At 42.7% G+C, this 14294-nt stretch overlaps 1 protein-coding gene across 1 annotated transcript; it reads right to left on the bottom strand.

The window, feature by feature from the left end:
• Positions 1 to 1562: 1562 nt before the first annotated feature.
• On the bottom strand, positions 1563 to 11622 carry NR2F1 (nuclear receptor subfamily 2 group F member 1). Its single transcript, XM_003759842.4, has 3 exons — positions 11076 to 11622; positions 7967 to 8494; positions 1563 to 2648 (listed from the first exon to the last, which is right to left on the bottom strand). Exons 1-3 carry the CDS (start codon positions 11515 to 11517, stop codon positions 2368 to 2370), a joined length of 1251 nt encoding a protein of 416 aa, XP_003759890.1. The 5' UTR covers positions 11518 to 11622; the 3' UTR covers positions 1563 to 2367.
• Positions 11623 to 14294: the final 2672 nt, after the last annotated feature.

Raw genomic sequence — 14294 nt, 5'->3', positions numbered from 1 at the left:
AAATGTATTAGAGTAGAGAGTTAAATCTCTTCTCTCTGCCAATTCTTCCATTTTTTCTCACTCTTCCTTGAGAGTCAAATCAAGGACAAAGGTATTGCTTTTGCATTTGGGCTGAGGGCTAAGGCCTAGGGTGGAAGTAGAATGGGAGAAAGAAGCAGTTTTCTTAATTTCCATCTGGTAAGTTCTAGTTTATAATCATAATCCTATATACATCTGATATTGATATTGATATTGAGTTGATATTCTAATTCTCTATGCTGAATATAGGCCTACAGAACATCTGCCCCCAGATGTTGGTCTGTAACATTCTGGTAACTAGTTACTGTACAGAGCTGCACTTGTCCAGGCTCTACTGCACCTAGAATATTAAACACCCCAAGTGGGTTAAAGTGAGTGAAGGGTTTTTCTTGTTAATGCATAAAAAAGGAAAAAAGAAAAAAAAAATCTGGAGCCTATAGACAGTAAATTGAAAGCAAAGTACTGCTACTGGCTCCTGAAATGAAAGCTCTTGCCTCATTGGGGTATGTTTGGGAATGGGTATGGGGGGTTGGGGGAGGGGTGTTATTTTTAAAGATCTGGCTTTATTAATACGTTAAGCAAGAGCTCCCTTGGCAGTATGTGTTCTTACAGCTCTGTCTCAGATCCTATAAAACATTCATGCTCTGAAAGCTGTTACAGAGATCTGCACCACCAGCAAGCAGCATTGTGAAGCCTTTACCTTCAAAGGGGCACCATGATGGAAATGGTTTTTAAATTAAAAACGGGGCTTTGGCACACCTCTCCAATTCTCATTTCATAGAGCGGCCACGAGAGAAAGCCAGGGAGGGTCCATCTATGCCACCCAAAGAAAAATCCTCCTGTTAGATTTTCCTAGGAACAGACTGGGAATGATTTTATGACAATACTTGTGGCTATATAGGAAAACAAATACTGCCGATTTTTTTTTTTTTTTTCAGCTGAAAGCATAGCAGAAACTGAGCACACAGCCTTGAGTATCCTAGCCCTTCTGAAGCTCTTTGAGGTCCGATCTCTCTCAAAGGCACTAGGACCACCATCTGTCTTTCTGAGAAACTGTTTCAGATACCAATATATAACCTCTCTCGATCCCCAGAACAACCACGAATTACACCACCTAAAGTAGTAGAATTACCGATAGTTTGCCATCAAACCAAAGAACAATAAAACGAAGATCTATATTCCAAGGTACCCTGCGCGGAAATGTGCTACAAACAGGACATTCTCTGCTTTTCTAAGCCTACAAACCTCCAACCACCAACATAAGCTAATCATGAAGAGAATAAATCGGTCTCACTACAAAGAAAAAGCTTACACCGGCCTTGAAATCACTTTTTTAACCTTAGTGGCTAGTTCCTAGAATCTACACAACGAAGTGGATTTTATTTCAGTTGTGCAGTCTCGACTTAACTTTGCTGGGGTCTTTAATAAAGTCCTCCCTCTCCCCCCCCCCCCCCCGCTTTCCTTTTCTATTCTAATGACAATCAGATTAGAAAGTAATTTTGAGTTTGTTTCTTATCTTTTGAAATGTGTCAAGCAACAAGACGTGTTTTTGCTAAATCTTTTATTTTTGTTTAAATTCTCACTTCAATTTTAATTCTTGAAGAACAGCTTCGACAACATATATCGCACTCATTATAAGAAGCAAAGGGTTATATCAAAAATTATTAGTATAGAATCACAGGAAACCTGGTTTGGAACCAGAAAAAAATACAAAACAGATATAGATACATAGACACAGGACAATTTTTTTATAATTATTTGGAAAATGTTATTTTCCCCTAATTCTTGTTTGTTTTTCTTTATGCGCATACGATGTTTTAAATTTTTACAAAAAATGAAAATAAAGACTAATATTTTACAAAATGAATAACAATGTTCGTGGTAAGTGTTTTTGTGTGTTTCTACATAGGCTTCAGTTCGCTTCGATGTTTGTTTTGTTTTTCTGTACAGAATATATCCACACATCAGTCCACAATAAATCCTGGAAGGTCCATTATTCTCCTTCTGTTTTATTAAAATCCCCATGGTCCTTTCTTCATTTTTCCCCCATAGACACAAGGTCCTTTTCATTTCCTTTTCAATGTGTTCACAGATCTGATCCTAAATGAGTCTTTTTCTTTCTTTCTTTCTTTCTTTTCTTTTCTTTCTTTCTTTTTAATATAGTTCTGCTGGGTTGGTTCTGCTCCAATCCCTCACCTCTCTCCCCTCCCTCGCTCCCCACTTGCCACCATTTGCACCCCCGGCGTTAACAAGTTCGACCGTTTCTGTTTGTTTGGTGTCCTTGGCCAAAGCCTCGTCCTCTGTGTCTCTACTGGGGGCTCAGGGACCAGGGGCGGTGTAGTCTCAGATCTAGGAACACTGGATGGACATGTAAGGCCAGTTGAAGCTGCTCCCAGACAGTAACATATCTCTGATGAGAGTTTCAATGGGGGTTTTACCTACCAAGCGAACGAAGAAGAGCTGTTCAATGACTGAGGATGAGACAGTGCGCAGAGAAGGCAGCCGCAGCAGCAGTTTGCCGAAGCGGCTCGGTTGGTTAGGGTATTGGCTTCTCACGTACTCCTCCAGGGCGCATTGAGACTTCTCCTGCAGGCTCTCGATATGGGCGGCATCTGACAGGCCACAGGCGTCTGCCGGAGCAGCCACACACAGGGAGGAGACAAGTGGGGGGAGGGGGGTGCAAACAGTTAGGACAGTGAGCAGCAGAGTCACAAACAGAAGCAAAAAAAAAAAAAAAAAAAAGCTTCCCCCTTATACCTCCCCCCCACTCCCTTCTTCCTTTTTTCTACCTCCAACAAAATGAAAATAAATCAAACTCCCAAGCCTAGAGAATCTAGATAACTACACACACACACACACACACACACACACGCACACACGCACACACACGACATCAACCTCTCCCTCTCTTTGTTTTTCCTCCTTCACCTTTGGATTAAATAATGTAAGACTCTGAAGCCATGTTTTCTACGCACAACAACCTGTCCTCAGCCTGAAGGGCAGGATCTTTCGGGGTATTCAGTTCATTAAAACGATTGCGTTAGCCGTTGATTTCAGAGGGTTTAAAGGACCCTGGCGAAATATTCAATCAGAAAAAGACCTAAATGGATCTTGGAGGCAATAGAAGCCAAAACAACAGAAGCCAAATTCTAGACCCAAACTAGATTGAGTAGCAATAAACACGTAGAAGGCTGGAGGTTGGGGGGTGGGGAGGGAAGGCAATTTGTAGATATGCTGAGAATTAGAACACATCCAATGCTTAGCAATATAGGGTTTAAGTAAGGTTCCTATGTAAAGAATTCACAGTGCAATTCCTAGACGAAAGCTCTATCTGTGTCTTAGATCAAATAATTGAAAATTGGTCACATCTTTGTAAGCTGTATAATAATCTAGAGGAATATAGCTCAGTTACTCCAGGCTGTGTGCTAAGAAGACATCTGCAGCTATCAGACACAAAGCTAGGAACGGCTGCGGTGCCTAAACACCAGCTAAATGTGGCCAGACATAGAGAAGCTTCTTATTGAAGAAGAGAAGGGAGGAAAACTCTGAAAAGTGATATCATCTCAAGGACTATCTACTTATTTACATCAACTAGAGTCCTTATTTCAGTAACAATATTACATAACAGCAGGTTACTTTTTATTGACTGGTTAGTAGAGGAAATTTGGGTTCAAGGGAAGCTACCATAATTGCTCCTATAGTTCAGATATCCACATTGCTATTTATTGCAATAACGAATATTTTAAAAAAACATAAGGATCATAGGAGAAACATAATTGAGGTTTTATAAAGATCAAAGACAGACTTCACTAAAATTCTATCTATATAGATCTATGTATGTCTTAATGCAAGGTAATGGCCCCAGAAGGACATTGAAAGATTGTGTCTGTAGAAGAATGACGCTGAAAAGGCACAATAAATGATTCAAATCAGAACCCGGGTGTGAAGTTTATGTCTTATATTAAAGAACTGGATACAAAGATTTCTGAGCACCTTTATCTGCAAGAGTATGGCCTCAAGCAAAAAACAAAAAACAAACCCAAAAAACAAACAAACAAAAAACTTCCCCCCCCCCCCCCCCACACACAAATAATACAAGCTATAATTCAAGAATTCCTGAGAAAGGAATCCTTTGACCTGAAATCCAGACTAGGTTACTTTCAGATACATAATTACCCAAACCAGATTGTTTTGCTAATCCATATTATATTGTTAATACAGTGACATTCTTTAAAACCAAAATCCAAAGTAGAGTTGATTTACTGCAAAAAAACAAAACAAAACAAAAAATCCCCAAACAAAACAAAATAAAAAACCCACACATGCACCCTGAGTAGCTAAAGAATGTACAGGTCTGTTCTTGGCCTTGAGTTTAAACAGACTACAGCGATTGCCACCAAGCAGTCTCATATTTACATTTATCTTGAAATACATGTATTATCTCATATTATGCCCCAGGACCCTATTCAAATTCAGACAATACAATATGAAAAGGTTCCCCCTAATACTTTAGCAGATTTTTTTTTTTAAAGACCCATATGTCATTCCCTTAAGGTCTGTAAAATATTTATCAGATATTTATGATAAGTGCCCGCCAAAGTGCAGGGTCACAGGACACTAACCTACATCTATAACCCTTAACTGAAGGAAGTAGAAATGTTGGGTATTGAAATCTGTATCCTCTCCTCAACCAGGTTTCGATTTTTCTTTCTTTTCTTTGAAGGCTAGTGCTACTATTTAAATATACACTCCTATTCTTACTGAAGAAAGAAGGATTTGGCTTGATCAGGACTTGGGTTAGAAGTCTGGAAGTTAATTTTCCTTTTCTCATTGGAAAGAGGGTTTCACCAGTGGTGAATAGACAGGAATGGGCTTTTAGATCGATTAGGTTATTGCGTCCACAACTCTTGGATAGCTAGGGCAAGTGTAATGCAATACATATTTACACTACATGAATTATTTCTCAGATAAGAAAAGGAGGCATAATGTGCAAAATCCGTGTCTCTCTTTTTATATGGCAGTGTCAATATGGGGACGCTCAATATTTCTTCTACACTGTATGGAAAAGAAATTATGTAAATAAATAACCATTACTGTTCAGGGCTCTACAGCCTTAGCCTTTGTCGTGTAGAGAATGTATTTCATGTGATGCATTCAGGAGAGTTTAGTGTTTAGAAAATATAGATGTAATCAGGTGCCATAACTAGAAATCAAAGTTATTATTGTGTTGAAAATGGATTTATTGTATTTATGTAAACTAGACGACGGGCTTTCAGAGAAGCTCTCATTTATCTGAAGAAATATTTAGGTGTGTGAATTAATAGAGGGTTTTTTTTTTTTTTTAAAGTAAGTTCAGGTCATGACCTAATCCTTGGATGATGTCCAGAATATTAGGGATTAAACAAATTATCCAGGGCCCAAATGTAAAAACCACAACAGGGGACCCCCCTGCCAGCATTAAACACTTAGCCTTAGCAAACTTCTTTGGACAATATGTCTAAAAATCCTTTTTCCATCATTCAAAGTTTGCTTAAAAATTGGATGACTTTGAAAAAGGCTTCCCATGAATTCCCTTCTGGCTAGCAATCAAAACAAGTTTAGTCAAAAGTGGAAATGTGTGTATGGGGGAGGGGGTGAATTGCTCCTGACAGCTGTATTTCCATTTTCAGATATTCTGCTTTCATTTTCCCAACAAAATAATATTATTGTTAACTTATTAGATATCCTTTGTGCCTTTAAGTAATCATCCAAGCAAGCTCTTTGGAAAACTTTTTGTTTTGTTTTGCAAAGAAGGATTTGAATTCTGTTATTTAGGAATATAAGTTGAAACAAAAGAGTTAATAATTACAGGGACTTTACTGTAGACTGATAGTTCTCTAAGCTACATGGAGAAGGGGTATGTGAACAGAAAATTCAAGGGAGTTGGAAGGTGGGTAGAACCAATGCCTGTGGGATAGAAGAAGGGAGGGGAGATCTCTCTTGAGTAGACCATTCTTCACTACAGTGTCACATTTCTATTTCCTAGGACCTCACTAGATAGGGTTAAAAAAATCAACTTCACTGTGATTGGCCTATTTATTGATGGAACCTCCACAGTGAATGAGTGTAAAAAGTAGGTAAGTCTACAGACATGCTCCAGAGTTAAATCAGTCTGTCTGATCTATGCTTTCAAGCCTCTTTGTCACTTTTAAAAACATGTTTCCATCAAGAAGACTTATTAAGATAAAATGCATTCAAACTATTGATGTGGCTATTCAATAAATCTTCCATTTGTTTTAAGGTCCGTACTTTTCTACTCCTGCAAAGAATAACTCCTCTTCCACTAACAGACCTGCATTTGCACTGAAAGTAAAAGGGGGCAGTCAAAGTACATGGCTCTGGCCACCCTGCATACAAATTAGGTTCTCTTGTCTAAATAAATTATCTGTTGTTCAAATCGATATTAATACTACATTTGCTACATTACAATATTGTGCAAATTTAAGAGTCATTTTAATACAATGTAAATACTATTTTTCACGCATGAAAGGCAGCAAATATTGATAGATTATAAATTGCTTACTGCTCGACAAGGCCTTGGGAAGGTTGTTCCATCTTTGCTAGAGAATGGTTTTCATTTGGCTCTTTTTGATTCTAGGATAAATTTATTAGGAATCTATTTTTCTCTATATGAAAGAATTTTTAAAGAATAACATGAATAGTAGTGTTAATTATTGCTACCAAATATCTAAGTGGAAAAGAACCACATCACTTCTAAACAGCTCTGCATGCACATTTGACTTCTTTTCTGGCTTTGTTTACATTTCTCCCATTACCTGCTGTCTTTGGTGTTTATATGTTTGCTGTTTGCAGGATATGATAACAAGAGATCTATAGAATTCACATAGTCTAAGATGAGAACATTTCAAAGCCATGTTAATGTACTTTCTTACAAGTTAATTTGAACCATCTATCATAAGAGTGATTGTTAACATTCAAGTTACCACCGCCTACACTTAATTTGATATTTTCTCCCAGCAATCTGTTAAATTTCCAATATTGGTGGGGTTTGCATAGTAAAAAGATTTCTCTTTGAGCCGACGCAATCTTACTTTCCTTCTGAGTTCTACGGTATTGCTTTAATTTTTAAAAAATCTTTTAAATTTAGAATCAAGTTTTTTCTTTCTCTTTTATTATCCCAATAACATCTGCAACTGCAAATATCGGAATGATTTCCGATAAGGGGAAAACTGGCAGTAACAAAGCGATATTGTTTATGATTTCTTTGAATTGATTTCCCTCTATCTCCTTAATTTTAATTTGTGTGTGAGAAATGGAGAGAAGAGAGAGAGAGAGAGAGAGAGAGAGAGAGAGAGAGAGAGAGAGAGAGAGAGAGAGAAACAATCTCAATCGAGAAATTCTTCCAGTGAAAGTACCATGCAAGAGAAACGAACATTCTCAAGTCCTCCTCCTTTCTTCTCCTCCCTCAGATCCCTGAGCTCACTCAGACGCCGCCAGAGTAGAGGTAGAGATAGTCACCCTGGTTTGTTTCATTCCCTAACCAGGCCATCACATCCTTTAAACCAACCCATAGCAGGCTGAGTGAGACTAAGCTGCCGCAGTAACTGAGAAAGCAGCAGCAGCAGCAGCAGCAGTAGCAGTAGAGGCCCACCCACCCCTAAATCCACTCCAAACCTGGCAGCAGCGACCCCCTCCCCCCCCAACACCCACCCAAGCACCCACTCCGAGAGGAGTGTGAGGAGGTTAGAAAGAAAGAGGAGATGACCGGGGAGGGGGGGGGAAAGGTGCGGGGGAGGGGGGGGAGAAGAATCAGGCTGACTCTAGCTCTTACCAAGCACTTGTGCTCCCTCTCCCCATCGCAACTCCCCCACCTCTCTAACACTCCCTCTGTGCATCTCCCTCCACCCCTTCTTCCTATCCCTCCTCCCCTCTCTCCTCCACCCCTCACCTGATGTGAAGAGGACGATGGCTTTGAGGCAGCTGTACTCTGCGGAGTCGACGTGCAGGGCCTTGAGCTTTTCCACCTGCTCCTGGAAGATACGGATGTGATCCATGAAGGCCACGACCCGGTCGGCGGACATGGGCGAGGCGTGCAGGCCGGCTGCGGCCAGCAACGGGGCCACGTGGAGGGGCATGGAGCACTGCGCCGCGTTGAGGACAAACAGCTCGCTCCACGTGAGCCGCAGCAGGGCCACCTGGTCTGTGATCTGCAGGTCCGGGAAGAAGGGAATGTTGCGGGCCCATTCGACGGCGCTGAAGAGTAGGCGGGCGGCCAGCTCGCAGATGTTCTCTATGCCCATGATGTTGTTGGGCTGCATACACTGGCTGCCGTAGCGGGAGGTAGGGTAGGGCTCGGCCCGCAGCAGCAGTGAGATGTATCCAGATAGATAGCAGTGACCGTTCAGGGGATCCCCATTGGTGAGGGCATATTGGCCTGGGTTGGGTTGGGTTGGAGGCATTCTTCCTCGCTGAACCGCTGACAAAAAGAAAGAGAAAAGAAGAGGAAATGTGCATCCAAGGGGCTTGCAAACATCTCCTCAACGCGGTGCTGCGGGTCCCGAGACAATGCAAGTGCCTCTCCCCGCAGACACACATACGCCCAGGCGCACACTGGCGCGCACACACACACACACACACACACACACACACCATATACACACATACTCTCAGACTCACACACAAACATTGTCCCACAAAGGGGTCTATAGATCCAGACAGGTATCAATCCATCCAACTGCAGAATCTTGGTAAGTGCGGCAATCGTTCTGCTCTCTTCTCTCTGCAGACTTAGTACAAAACTCATCCCAAAGAAGACCTCAGAGGAAGAGATATCGTCTTGCTCTTACACCTCAATCACCACATGTCCAAAACCCAGAAAAGATAACCAAGAAAATATGAATACAGAATAAATCCCCATTCACCCCTCCAGACTTCAAGAAACCAGGGTTTAAAAACAGGGCTAAATGCTTGTGGTCTAAGGCAAGTGCCCTAAGTACACTGATGTGCAGATTATCAGTGTTTTGCTCATAAAGTGTTTCTATATCACTTTCAAATGCTATAAACCTGTCTTTAAAATAGATACATATTACATACCCTTACTAATCACTTTCAACTTCTAAGCAAACTAAGATTCTAGTACCACTCCGTCTTCCTTTCCCCACCACATCACACAAAGTTCTTACTGTTAAAAACAACAAAAAGACTGAATACTTTCAATGAAAATAAAAATGTTCGAACTTACAGTAGCCAAACATTATTGAAAAAAGTAAGAAATATAATTAATATCTGTCCTGTTCGGTCCCACTGCAAAACCCTGCAGACAGCTTTTGCCCAGTGAATGCTCTAGCTTGCAACTGCAAAAACCCTGGATTCATTAACCATCTGAATGCAAAACGTAAGCATGCTTTGAGTTCCTAAAGCTGAACAAAGTTGGTTTTTTTTTTTTTTTTTTTTTTTTTTTTTTTTGGTATGTGTATGTTTGACTTCGACTGTCTCAACGTTTGAAATTGTCAAGTAAACAAAGGCAACTTTAGTACAAGTTGAGGCTATTGCTCCCCCTCCCCATATGCATTTTGATATGCCTGCATATATATGTAGTTATAATTTTGCTTTCCCATTTAACAATTCATAGTTTCTTTAACTTTGACTTTTATCCCAATTTTAGTGCAAGCAATAAATGCAATTTGAGCCCTTAAAATCAAATGGAGCTATAATAGCTTCCCCACTCTAGTATAGTTTTGAACTTGGCAGTTATTTTTCAATTAAATGAGAACACAATTCAAAGTTTTTTTTGTTTTTGTTTTTTTCTTTCCCCCCTTCTTCAAATGTCTACAAAAAGCTCCCTGGAGCTACGAAATGAAGTCGTCATATTTGCCAGTTCTTCCAGATCTGAAGGAATTCAATTTCTTTTCTTGTAAGCATATAAAATATAATTTTAAAACCAATTAAAAGAGTAATTTTCTCTCTGCAAAATTGACTGGTTATCTTATTTGACTATAAGACATCTTTAACGACAGTAAGAAGATAAACTTTAACTGTAAACTGCTAAATCTCTTTATAAAAGAGTGCAGCATATCTTTCCATATGAAATTGAGGCATATCCAACATCCAAACTTGTGCTGACAAAACCAGGCTTTAAATGGTGTGGAAGCTCGTGCCAGCTGCATACTAGGCATTATGATGAAATAAGAAGCAACGGTAAATACGCTGCAAATTGTCATTTGTATGGAGTATTTAAGCAGAGTGGAGTTTGGTGGAGAAATAAAATAAGTAACATGCTTTTTAAAAAAATGACACAACTATAAAAGCAAGGATCAGTCACAAACTTTCCTTTCAAAGTAGGAGTGAAAACAAGGCCACAGATCTGGAGACAAGCACACTGCAGCACACTGGATAGGAGAGGGAACCATTAAATGCGAGTAGATTTCCTTTCCCCCTTCTCTCCCCCCTCTCACCCCCCATTAGACCTACAAGTGCAATAAATCTCGATCCTCTTTTTCCAAGCCAGGCTTCAGAAAAGATGATGACAGCAATGAATCTACTATAAAGTGTCCCTCTTCCCACCTTTCTACCCTCCCCTATTTTATAAAGATTTTAAAAGGGGAATGGAGAAAACATAGCTTTGCAAAAAAAAAAAAAAAAAAAAAAAAAAAAATCACCCCCTCTCCACATCATGCCAACAGATACTAAAGCAGCCACACACACGCGTGGGGAAGAGACACAGCAGAACTAAGAAAGAATGAGGATTTTTTTTTTCCTTCCAAACCTCATCATTAAAAAAAAAATCCTCATCACGATAAGTAGGAAGGAGGGGTGTACAGGAAGGGGAATGCAAGGCGGGGGGGGGGGGGGGGGTGGTGGAGATCGGGGGTCGTTAGAAAGGGGGGTGTCAGCAGAAGCGAAGTCTAGGTTGCAAAGCGAGGCGAATGACTAGGGGAAAGGGGGGGAGGATTACAGTGGGGGATAAGGTAGTATTTTCGAATGGAGGAGAAGCAAAAACAAGAGAAAGCAAAAGAAAAACACAGCAAAGCTAGAAGTAAAAGAGAAGAAATATTCACCTTCCCGCCTCATGCCCACTTTGAGACACTTCTTGAGGCGGCAATATTGGCACTGATTGCGGTGATGCTGGTCTATGGGACAGTTCCTGTTGGCACGGCATGTGTAAGTTAAGTTCCTGCGGACGCTTCTCTTGAAGAAACTTTTGCAGCCCTCGCAGGTGAATTGGCCGTAGTGTTTCCCGCTCGATTTGTCCCCGCACACCACACACTCAATATGTTGCTGGCTTTGGCCCGAGCCGGGCTGGCCTTGCCCCTTGTCTCCCGCCGTGCCTGGGGTGGACGGAGGTCCCGGCTGACTCGGGGTCTGGGGGGTGTGCGGGGCCGCCGAACCCGCCTGCTGCTGCTGTTCCCGGGCGGGCTGGGCTGCGGGATTGGGGCCGCCTGGGTTCCCCCCGGCCACGTCTTCCTGCGGATCTCGCCAGCTGCTAACTACCATTGCCATATCTCAGGGCCCAGAAAGTGCTGGGGGAGCGGAGCTTCTCGCAGAGGGCTGCCGGGGAGAGAGAGGAGGGAGGGGAAGGGGAGGGGGAGGGGGAAGGGGGGAGGGGGAGGGGGGGGGGGGGAGCTCGGGTTTGGGGGAGAGGAGCCGGAGCGAGGGACCTGGGCGATGCTGCTGCTGCTGCTGCGGCGGCGGCGGCGGCGGCTGCTGCCTCGGCGGCTCCCGGTGCCGCTGCCGCTGCTGCCCTGGTGCGGTTTGTTGTTCCTGCCGTTTTCTTTCTTTCTTTCTCTCTCTCTCTCTTTGCAGCCCCCCCTCCCCCGTCTTTCCCCTCCTCTAAGTAAGGGCTGGGATTTGAACTCAAGACTCAAGCATGCCTGTGCAGGCTCTCTCTCCCCCTTCCCCCTCTGGTTCTCGTTTTGGGGGTTGATTTCTCCTTCCCCCCCTCCCCCACCCCTTTGGCTTTTTTTTTTTTTCTTCTTCAAGTTGAAAATTCAGAAACGGCAAATAAGGCTATAGGGAGAGGCATTCAGAGCTGCACTGGGGGGAAGACGAACATCGGATACAACACACGCACACACATACACACTCTCTCCCTCTCTCTCACACACAGATACACAGACACACACACACACACAACACCGGCCGAGTGCTAGGAGTGCAAAGGATGTGCAGACATAGAGGAGGAAGCAGGGGAAGGAGGAGGAGGAGGAGGAGGAGGTGGTGGTGGTGGTGGAGGAAGAGGAGGAGGTCGGGGCTGCCGCCGCCGCCGCCGCCGCCGCCGCTGCTGCTGCTGCCGCCGCTGCCGCCGCAGCCGCTGCCCAGGCTGGGGCCGGTGGTGCTGCTGTAGCTGCCGCCGCTGGTGCAGCCGCCGTCGCCGCCGCCGCTGCCGCCGCCGCCGCCGCCGCTGCTGCCGGGGCGGGTGCTCCGGGATCTGGAGGTGCGTAAACTGGAGAGCACAAGGATCGAAGAGAGGAAAAGCCTCAGGATGATCAAGGCTTGAAAGTGTCCGGGGGCCAGGTCCAGGGCAAACCGCAGCCAGCCATTCAGGAAACCAGTCCTGGAAAGCGGGATTCAGGAGATGAAGATTACACAGTTTGCTCTTTTTTTGTTGTGGTGGCGGTGTCGGTGATTCTGCCCTTTTTTTTTTTTTTAGGGGGGGGGGGAAGGTAGTGGAAGAAGAAGAAAAACAGGATAAATTCACGCCGTAGACGACTTCACAGCGAAGTTAAAAAAAATTAAAATAAGAGGAATTTACAAAAAAAAAAAAAAAAAAAAGACATCCAAAGTAGGTCGAATAAATAATCCTCTTCTTTTCCTTTCTTGCTTCTTCTTTCTGTTTCTTCTGCTATAACACACAGAGCTGATTAAAAAACACTGGAGATCGCCCAAAAATGTTCTTTTTTTAGTATTTTAAATAAGTCCTCTTCAGCCAGCAACCAACACCCTCCCTCTAAATATATATGTATATATATTTATATAATAATAACAATAAGATTACGAAGGGAGAGTCTCCTTCTTTTTTTTTAAAGTTTCCCCCTCTCTCTTCCAACCAGAATGGAGTAAAAGAGATTAAGAGGAGGGAAAAAAGAAGGAAAAAAGAGAGAGAAGGATAAGAAGAAAAACTAATAGAATATGCAAGAAAGGAGAAAGGGGAGAGACAGGGAGGAGAGAGGGGGAGAGAGAAGAGATGAAAGGGGAGAAAGACAGAGAGAGGGAGAGAGAGAGGGAGAGAGAGAGAGAAAGAGAGAGAGAGAGAGAGAGAGAGAGAGAGAGAGACCCAAAAATTGAATGCGTTTAAACGGGAGGACTAGCAGAGCAATGTTTCCGAAAGGGGGATCTGCGCGAATGTCTGTATATAGTGAACTTTGACACTACTATTGAAACTGACACGTTTCTATGGAGATCGCTGCCTTATATGGAGCTCATGTCAAGGAGCCAAGAGAAGGGCTGCTGGCAACTGATAATCAAAGGCGACTGACTGGTCAGAGCCCTGAATTGGGGGGAGAGAAAATGGGAGGCTAAGGTTAGCCAAGCCTCCTTCACTCCATTGGTTGAATTTCCCCTCCCCCCTCCTTCCTCCGCCCTCCCCCCTTTTTTTCCTTTGCTACCTACTGACTGGGATGGGGAAGGGAGGAGGAGAGAAAGTGAGAGAGAGGGGCGGGAGGTTGGGGGGAGGGGGTGTTCTTCTGACAAGCGCAATTTACATTGAGATCGCCCTGCGCTGCTATTTACTTTGAGACCTGATTAGTATGGGTCGTCTATGGTCACACACACACACACACACACACACACACACACACACAATATCCAGGGGGTGGGGGTGGGGAGAAGGCACTGCATTAAGGGAAAAGAAAAATTTGAAAGAAATTATTTTGATCCTGACTGAAAAAGTTTTTTATGTATATTAGATTTTATGAGTGTGATGAGAGTTCCATTGGGGGAAATATTAAGAGAATATTTTAACTGGGAATGAACAAGCCTACCATTTTAATGATTTTCGTAATAAAGTAAGTTTTGATCTCCACATATATGTATACATGTATATGTATATATATATACATATATCTATATCTATATGACCTAAGAAATAGGTTTTCAATTCAATCCTTGTTCATTTTATTTTTTCCTCAGCTGCAATGAGGAGAGTGCCCCATTTATTGCCCAAAGTCCTGCCTTGGTTTTATAGCTTTAATTACGATAAATCACACTCATGGAATTCTCCTTGCCACAAAATGCGATCAGAAATCCACTTTTCATTTACACCTTCTCCTCTTAAAATG

This window comes from Sarcophilus harrisii, chromosome 1 (assembly GCF_902635505.1).
Source record: "Sarcophilus harrisii chromosome 1, mSarHar1.11, whole genome shotgun sequence".
Taxonomy (NCBI): Eukaryota; Metazoa; Chordata; class Mammalia; order Dasyuromorphia; family Dasyuridae; genus Sarcophilus; species Sarcophilus harrisii.
Note: the sequence above shows the minus strand (reverse complement) of the source record. Positions and strands in the feature narration are given on the sequence as shown.

What these genes read in the sequence shown, in the direction of transcription:
- NR2F1 (XM_003759842.4), bottom strand. Translation starts at nt 11,517, where the DNA reads ATGGCAATGGTAGTTAGCAGCTGGCGAGATCCGCAGGAAGACGTGGCC. An exon ending in AGTGGGCATGAGGCGGGAAG is followed by an intron (nt 8,495 to 11,075) that starts GTGAATATTTCT and finishes TCTTTTTGTCAG; the next exon opens with CGGTTCAGCGAGGAAGAATG. An exon ending in CATCGTCCTCTTCACATCAG is followed by an intron (nt 2,649 to 7,966) that starts GTGAGGGGTGGA and finishes CTGCTCCGGCAG; the next exon opens with ACGCCTGTGGCCTGTCAGAT.